This window comes from Lampetra fluviatilis, unplaced genomic scaffold (genome assembly GCF_964198595.1).
Source record: "Lampetra fluviatilis unplaced genomic scaffold, kcLamFluv1.1 SCAFFOLD_1201, whole genome shotgun sequence".
Classification (NCBI taxonomy): Eukaryota; Metazoa; Chordata; class Hyperoartia; order Petromyzontiformes; family Petromyzontidae; genus Lampetra; species Lampetra fluviatilis.
The window spans coordinates 17,501-26,352 of NW_027621612.1; the positions used below are offsets into that span (position 1 = coordinate 17,501).

Consider the following 8,852-nt stretch of genomic DNA (forward strand, 5'->3'; position numbering starts at 1 on the left):
GTGACACATGCAGTGACACACACAGACACACAGTGACACACACACACAGTAACACACACACAGTGACACACACACACAGTGACACACAGACACACAGTAACACACACACACAGTAACACACACACAGTGACACACACACACAGTGACACACAGACACACAGTGACACACACACACAGTAACACACACACAGTGACACACACACACAGTGACACACAGACACACAGTGACACACACACACAGTAACACACACACAGTGACACACACACACAGTGACACACAGACACACAGTGACACACACACACAGTAACACACACACAGTGACACACACACAGTGACACACACACACACAGTGACACATGCAGTGACACACACAGACACACAGTGACACACACAGTGACACAGTGATATACACAGTGACACACACACAGTGACACACACACAGTGACACGCACACACAGTGACACACACAGTGACACACACACACACACAGTGACACACACAGTGACACACACACACACAGTGACACATGCAGTGACACACAGACACACAGTGACACACACAGTGACACAGTGATATACACAGTGACACACACACAGTGACACACACACAGTGACACGCACACACAGTGACACACACAGTGACACACACACACAGTGACACACACACACACAGTAACACACACACAGTGACACACACACACAGTGACACACGCACACAGTGACACACACACACACAGTGACACATGCAGTGACACACACACACACAGTGACACACACACAGTGACACAGTGATATACACAGTGACACACACACACACACAGTGACACACACACAGTGACACACACACACAGTGACACACACACACACAGTGACACACACACAGTGACACACACACACACACAGTGACACACACACAGTGACACACACACACAGTGACACACACACACAGTGACACACACACAGTGACACAGTGATATACACAGTGACACACACACACACACAGTGACACACACACAGTGACACACACACACAGTGACACACACACAGTGACACACACACAGTGACACACAGTGACACAGTGATATACACAGTGACACACACAGTGACACACACACACAGTGACACACACACACACAGTAACACACACACAGTGACACACACACACAGTGACACACGCACACAGTGACACACACAGTGACACACACACAGTGACACACACACACAGTGACACACACACAGTGACACACACACACACACAGTGACACACACACACACACAGTGACACACACACACACAAACACACACACACAGTGACACACACAGTGACACACACACAGTGACACACACAGTGACACACACAGTGACACACACACAGTGACACACACACACAGTGACACACACACACAGTGACACACACACAGTGACACGCAAACAGTGACACACACAGTGACACACACACAGTGACACACACACACAGTGACACACACACACAGTGACACACACACAGTGACACACAAACAGTGACACACACAGTGACACACACACAGTGACACACACACACAGTGACACACACACACAGTGACACACACACAGTGACACGCACACAGTGACACGCACACACAGTGAAACACACACGCAGTGACACACACACACACAGACACACACAGACACACACACACAGACACTCACACACTGTGTGTGTGTGTGTCTGTGTGTGTGTCTGTGTGTGTGTCTGTGTGTGTGTCTGTGTGTGTGTCTGTGTGTGTGTCTGTGTGTGTGTCTGTGTGTGTCTGTGTGTCTGTGTGTCTGTGTGTGTGTCTGTGTGTGTGTCTGTGTGTGTCTGTGTGTGTGTGTGTCTGTGTGTGTCTGTGTGTCTGTGTGTCTGTGTGTGTGTGTGTGTGTGTCTGTGTGTGTGTGTCTGTGTGTGTGTGTGTCTGTGTGTGTCACTGTGTGTGTCACTGTGTGTGTGTGTGTCTGTCTGTGTGTGTGTCTGTGTGTGTGTGTGTCTGTGTGTCTGTGTGTCTGTGTGTGTGTGTGTCTGTGTGTGTGTGTGTCTGTGTGTGTGTGTGTGTGTCTGTGTGTGTGTGTGTGTCTGTGTGTGTGTGTGTGTGTCTGTGTGTGTGTCTGTGTGTGTGTGTGTCTGTGTGTGTGTGTGTGTGTCTGTGTGTGTGTGTGTGTCTGTGTGTGTGTGTGTGTCTGTGTGTGTGTGTGTGTCTGTGTGTGTGTGTGTGTGTCTGTGTGTGTGTGTCTGTGTGTGTGTGTGTCTACCTGGAACTTGAGTCCCATCTGCTGCAGCTGCTCTGTGATCTCGACCCACAGGGTCTTCTTACGATACTTGCGGCTGTTGAACTTGACGATGAAGTCCTTGTAGACGTTGATGAGCATCAGTGTGGAGGCACGATCCCATACTCCTGTGGGGTGGTGAGTTGGTGAGTGAGTGGGTGAGTGGGTGGGTGAGTGAGTGGGTGGGTGAGTGAGTGAGTGGGTGAGTGAGTGAGTGGGTGGGTGGGTGGGTGAGTGGGTGAGTGAGTGAGTGGGTGGGTGGGTGGGTGAGTGGGTGAGTGGGTGAGTGGGTGAGTGAGTGAGTGAGTGGGGTGGTGAGTGGGGTGGTGAGTTGGTGAGTGAGTGGGTGGGTGGGTGAGTGGGTGAGTGAGTGAGTGGGTGTGTGGGTGAGTGAGTGGGGTGGTGAGTGGTGAGTGGGTGAGTGAGTGAGTGGGTGAGTGAGTGGGTGGGTGGGTGAGTGAGTGAGTGGGTGGGTGGGTGAGTTGGTGAGTGAGTGAGTGGGTGGGTGGGTGAGTGGGTGAGTGAGTGAGTGGGTGTGTGGGTGAGTGAGTGGGGTGGTGAGTGGTGAGTGGGTGAGTGAGTGGTGGGTGGGTGGGTGGGTGAGTGGGTGAGTGGGGTGAGTGAGTGAGTGGGTGTGTGGGTGAGTGAGTGGGGTGGTGAGTGGTGAGTGGGTGAGTGGGTGAGTGAGTGAGTGGGTGAGTGAGTGAGTGAGTGGGTGGGTGAGTTGGTGAGTGAGTGGGTGGGTGGGTGAGTGAGTGGGTGGTTGAGTGAGTGAGTGGGTGGGTGAGTGAGTGAGTGGGTGGTTGAGTGAGTGGGTGGGTGGGTGGGTGAGTGAGTGGGTGAGTGGGTGAGTGAGTGAGTGAGTGAGTGGGGTGGTGAGTGGGGTGGTGAGTTGGTGAGTGAGTGGGTGGGTGGGTGAGTGGGTGAGTGAGTGAGTGGGTGGGTGGGTGGGTGAGTGAGTGAGTGGGTGAGTGAGTGGGTGAGTGAGTGAGTGAGTGGGTGGGTGAGTGGGTGAGTGAGTGGGGTGGTGAGTAGGGTGGTGAGTGGGGTGGTGGGTGGGGTGGTGATTGGGGTGGTGAGTGGGGTGGTGAGAGGGGTGATGAGTGGGGTGGTGAGTGGGGTGGTGAGGTGGTGAGTGGGTGAGTGGGTGAGTGAGTGAGTGGGTGAGTGAGTGGGGTGGTGAGTAGGGTGGTGAGTGTGGTGGTGAGTGTGGTGGTGAGTGGGGTTGTGAGCGGGGTGGTGAGTGGGTGAGTGAGTGAGTGGGTGAGTGAGTGGGGTGGTGAGTAGGGTGGTGAGTGTGGTGGTGAGTGTGGTGGTGAGTGGGGTTGTGAGCGGGGTGGTGAGTGGGGTGGTGAGCAGGGTGGTGAGTGGGGTGGTGAGTGGGGTGGTGAGTGGGGTGGTGAGTTGGTGAGTGAGTTGGTGAGTGGGGTGGTGAGTGAGATGGTGAGTGGGGTGGTGGGTGGGTGGGGTGGTGAGTGGGGTGGTGGGTGGGGTGGTGAGTGGGGTGGTGAGCAGGGTGGTGAGTGGGGTGGTGAGTGGGGTGGTGAGTGGGGTGGTGAGTGGGGTGGTGGGTGGGTGGGGTGGTGAGTGGGGTTGTGAGCGGGGTGGTGAGTGGGGTGGTGAGCAGGGTGGTGAGTGGGGTGGTGAGTGGGGTGGTGAGTGGGGTGGTGAGTTGGTGAGTGAGTTGGTGAGTGGGGTGGTGAGTGAGATGGTGAGTGGGGTGGTGGGTGGGTGGGGTGGTGAGTGGGGTGGTGGGTGGGGTGGGTGGTGAGTGGGGTGGTGGGTGGGGTGGTGAGTGGGGTGGGTGGGTGGGTGGGGTGGTGAGTGGGGTGGTGAGCAGGGTGGTGAGCGGGGTGGTGAGCGGGGTGGGTGGGGTGGTGAGTGGGGTGGTGAGTGGGGTGGTGGGTGGGGTGGTGAGTGGGGTGGGTGGGTGGGTGGGTGGGGTGGTGAGTGGGGTGGTGAGCGGGGTGGTGAGTGGGGTGGTGGGTGGGGTGGTGAGTGAGTGGGGTGGTGAGTGGGGTGGTGAGTGGGGTGGTGAGTGGGGTGGTGAGTGGGGTGGTGGGTGGGGTGGTGAGTGAGTTGGTGAGTGGGGTGGTGAGCGGGGTGGTGAGTGAGTTGGTGAGTGGGGTGGTGAGTGAGTTGGTGAGTGAGTGAGTTGGTGAGTGAGTTGGTGAGTGGGGTGGTGGGTGAGTTGGTGAGTGGGGTGGTGGGTGAGTTGGTGAGTGGGGTGGTGGGTGAGTTGGTGAGTGGGGTGGTGGGTGAGTTGGTGAGTGGGGTGGTGAGTGGGGTGGTGAGCGGGGTGGTGAGTGGGGTGGTGGGTGGGGTGGTGAGTGAGTGGGGTGGTGAGTGGGGTGGTGAGTGGGGTGGTGAGTGGGGTGGTGAGTGGGGTGGTGAGTGGGGTGGTGGGTGGGGTGGTGAGTGAGTTGGTGAGTGGGGTGGTGAGCGGGGTGGTGAGTGAGTTGGTGAGTGGGGTGGTGAGTGAGTTGGTGAGTGGGGTGGTGAGTGAGTTGGTGAGTGGGGTGGTGAGTGGGTGAGTGAGTGAGTGAGTGGGTGGGTGGGTGAGTGGGTGGGTGAGTTGGTGAGTGAGGGAGTGGGGTGGTGAGCGGGGTGGTGAGTGGGGTGGTGAGCGGGGTGGTGAGTGGGGTGGTGAGCGGGGTGGTGAGTGGGGTGGTGAGTGGGGTGGTGAGTGGGGTGGTGAGTGGGGTGGATGGGGTGGTGGGTGGGGTGGTGAGCGGGGTGGTGAGCGGGGTGGGGGGGTGGTGAGTGGTGAGTGGGGTGGTGAGTGGGGTGGTGAGTGGGGTGGTGAGTTGGTGAGTGGGGTGGTGGGTGGGTTGGTGAGTGGGGTGAGTGAGTTGGTGAGTGGGGTGGTGGGTGGGGTGGTGAGTGGTGTGGTGAGTGAGTGAGTGAGGTGGTGAGTGAGTGGTGAGTGAGTTGGTGAGTGAGTGGTGAGTGACTGAGTGAGTTGGTGAATGAGATGGTGAGTGAGTGGTGAGTGAGTGAGTGAGTTGGTGAGTGAGTTGGTGAGTGGTGAGTGAGTGACTGAGTGAGTTGGTGAGTGAGTTGGTGAGTGAGTTGGTGAGTGACTGAGTGAGTTGGTGAGTGAGTTGGTGAGTGAGTGAGTGACTGAGTTGGTGAGTGAGTTGGTGAGTGAGTGGTGAGTGAGTTGATGAGTGAGTTGGTGAGTGAGTTGGTGAGTGAGTGGTGAGTGAGTGGTGAGTGAGTGAGTTGGTGAGTGAGTTGGTGAGTGGTGAGTGAGTGACTGAGTGAGTTGGTGAGTGAGTTGGTGAGTGAGTTGGTGAGTGACTGAGTGAGTGAGTTGGTGAGAGAGTGAGTGAGTGAGTGAGTGAGTGACTGACTTGGTGAGTGAGTTGGTGAGTGAGTGGTGAGTGAGTGGTGAGTGAGTTGGTGAGTGAGTGGTGAGTGAGTTGATGAGTGAGTTGGTGAGTGAGTTGGTGAGTGAGTGGTGAGTGAGTGGTGAGTGAGTGGTGAGTGAGTGGTGAGTGAGTTGGTGAGTGGTGAGTGAGTTGGTGAGTGAGTGGTGAGTGAGTTGGTGAGTGAGTGGTGAGTGAGTTGGTGAGTGAGTTGGTGAGTGAGTTGGTGAGTGAGTGGTGAGTGAGTTGGTGAGTGGTGAGTGAGTGGTGAGTGAGTTGGTGAGTGAGTTGGTGAGTGAGTTGGTGAGTGAGTTGGTGAGTGAGTTGGTGAGTGAGTTGTGAGTGAGTTGGTGAGTGGTGAGTGAGTTGGTGAGTGAGTTGGTGAGTGAGTTGGTGAGTGAGTGGTGAGTGAGTTGGTGAGTGGTGAGTGAGTGGTGAGTGAGTTGGTGAGTGAGTTGATGAGTGAGTTGATGAGTGAGTTGGTGAGTGAGTGGTGAGTGAGTGGTGAGTGAGTTGGTGAGTGAGTGGTGAGTGAGTTGATGAGTGAGTTGGTGAGTGAGTGGTGAGTGAGTGGTGAGTGAGTGGTGAGTGAGTTGATGAGTGAGTTGGTGAGTGAGTGGTGAGTGAGTGGTGAGTGAGTTGGTGAGTGAGTGGTGAGTGAGTTGATGAGTGAGTTGGTGAGTGAGTGGTGAGTGAGTGGTGAGTGAGTGGTGAGTGAGTGGTGAGTGGTGAGTGAGTTGGTGAGTGAGTGGTGAGTGAGTTGGTGAGTGAGTGGTGAGTGAGTTGGTGAGTGAGTTGGTGAGTGAGTTGGTGAGTGAGTTGGTGAGTGAGTGGTGAGTGAGTTGGTGAGTGAGTGACTGAGTGAGTGAGTGACTGAGTGACTGAGTGAGTGAGTGAGTGACTGAGTGACTGAGTGACTGAGTGAGTGCGTGACTGAGTGAGTGACTGAGTGAGTGAGTGAGTGACTGAGTGAGTGCGTGACTGAGTGAGTGACTGAGTGAGTGAGTGACTGATTGAGTTGGTGAGTGACTGAGTGAGTGAGTTGGTGAGTGAGTTGGTGAGTGAGTTGGTTAGTGAGTGGTGAGTGAGTTGGTGAGTGAGTGACTGAGTGAGTGACTGAGTGAGTGAGTGACTGAGTGACTGAGTGAGTGCGTGACTGAGTGAGTGACTGAGTGAGTGAGTGAGTGACTGAGTGAGTGCGTGACTGAGTGAGTGAGTGAGTGAGTGAGTGAGTGAGTGACTGAGTGAGTGTGTGACTGAGTGAGTGACTGAGTGAGTGAGTGACTGAGTGAGTGGACTGAGTGATGTGAGTGACTGAGTGAGTGACTGAGTGAGTGAGTGAGGTGAGTGAGTGACTGAGTGAGTGAGTGACTGAGTGACTGAGTGACTGAGTGACTGAGATGAGTGACTGAGTGAGTGACGTGAGTGACTGAGTGAGTGCGTGACTGACTGAGTGAGTGACTGAGTGAGTGAGTGACTGAGTGAGTGACTGAGTGAGTGAGTGAGTGACTGAGTGAGTGCGTGACTGAGTGAGTGAGTGAGTGAGTGAGTGAGTGAGTTGGTGAGTGACTGAGTGAGTGACTGAGTGAGTGGTGAGTGAGTGGTGAGTGAGTGGTGAGTGAGTGACTGAGTGAGTGAGTGACTGAGTGACTGAGTGAGTGACTGAGTGAGTGAGTGACTGAGTGAGTGACTGAGTGAGTGAGTGAGTGACTGAGTGAGTGCGTGACTGAGTGAGTGACTGAGTGAATGAGTGAGTGACTGAGTGAGTTGGTGAGTGACTGAGTGAGTGACTGAGTGAGTGGTGAGTGAGTGGTGAGTGAGTTGGTGAGTGAGTGGTGAGTGAGTTGGTGAGTGAGTTGGTGAGTGAGTTGGTGAGTGAGTGGTGAGTGAGTTGGTGTGAGTGAGTGACTGAGTGACTGAGTGACTGAGTGACTGAGTGAGTGCGTGACTGAGTGAGTGACTGAGTGAGTGAGTGAGTGAGAGTGCGTGACTGAGTGCGTGACTGAGTGAGTGAGTGACTGAGTGACTGAGTGAGTGACTGAGTGACTGAGTGACTGAGTGACTGAGTGAGTGAGTGGTGAGTGAGTGGTGAGTGAGTTGGTGAGTGAGTTGGTGAGTGAGTGGTGAGTGAGTGACGTGAGTGACTGAGTGAGTGAGTTGGTGAGTGAGTGACTGAGTTGAGTGAGTGGTGAGTGAGTTGGTGAGTGAGTTGGTGAGGTGAGTGGTGAGTGAGTGGTGAGTGAGTGAGTGAGTGACTGAGTGAGTGAGTTGTGAGTGAGTGACTGAGTGAGTGAGTTGGTGAGTGAGTTGGTGAGTGAGTGGTGAGTGAGTGAGTGAGTGAGTGACTGAGTGAGTGAGTTGGTGAGTTGGTGAGTGAGTTGGGTGAGTCTCACTTTGGAGCTCATCTTGTCCCACGGTCCCCACGACCTCCACGTGCTCCAGCACCGTCGTGTCCGTCTCTGCTGAGACACGGGGACACGGTGAGACACGGTGAGACACACACAGTGAGACACGGACACAGAGACCACCGGGGACACGGTGAGACACGGTGAGACACACACAGTGAGACACGGACACAGAGACACGGGGACACGGTGAGACACGGTGAGACACACACAGTGAGACACGGACACAGAGACACGGGGGGGACACGGTGAGACAACGGTGAGACACGACACAGTGAGACACGGACACAGAGACACGGAGAGACACACACAGTGAGACACAGAGACACGGGTGACACGGTGAGACACGGTGAGACACGGAGGACACGGTGAGACACACACAGTGAGGGAGACACGGTGAGACACGGTGAGACACACACAGTGAGACACAGAGACACGGTGACACGGTGAGACACGGTGAGACACGGGGACACGGTGAGACAGAGACACGGGGACACGGTGAGACACGGTGAGACACACACAGTGAGACACAGAGACACGGGGACACGGTGAGACACGGTGAGACACACACAGTGAGACACAGAGACACGGAGACACGGTGAGACACACACAGTGAGACACAGAGACACGGTGACACGGTGAGACACGGTGAGACACGGTGAGACACGGTGAGACACACACAGTGAGACACAGAGACACGGTGACACGGTGAGACACGGTGAGACACGGGGACACGGTGAGACAGAGACACGGGGACACGGTGAGACACGGTGAGACACACACAGTGAGACAC

At 55.4% G+C, this 8,852-nt stretch overlaps 1 protein-coding gene across 1 annotated transcript in view; it reads right to left on the reverse strand.

Moving 5' to 3' along the window:
* Positions 1-8,111, reverse strand: part of LOC144955479 (uncharacterized) — a 15,729-nt gene extending 7,618 nt beyond the window's left edge. The window contains exons 1-2 of the mRNA XM_078885683.1: positions 8,048-8,111; positions 2,269-2,411 (exon numbers count right to left, since the gene is read on the reverse strand). Of these exons, the coding sequence (XP_078741809.1) occupies positions 2,269-2,385 (117 nt within the window). The 5' untranslated portion in view covers positions 2,386-2,411; positions 8,048-8,111. The remainder of the gene's footprint in view (positions 1-2,268; positions 2,412-8,047) is intronic.
* Between the last annotated feature and the right edge of the window lie 741 nt (positions 8,112-8,852).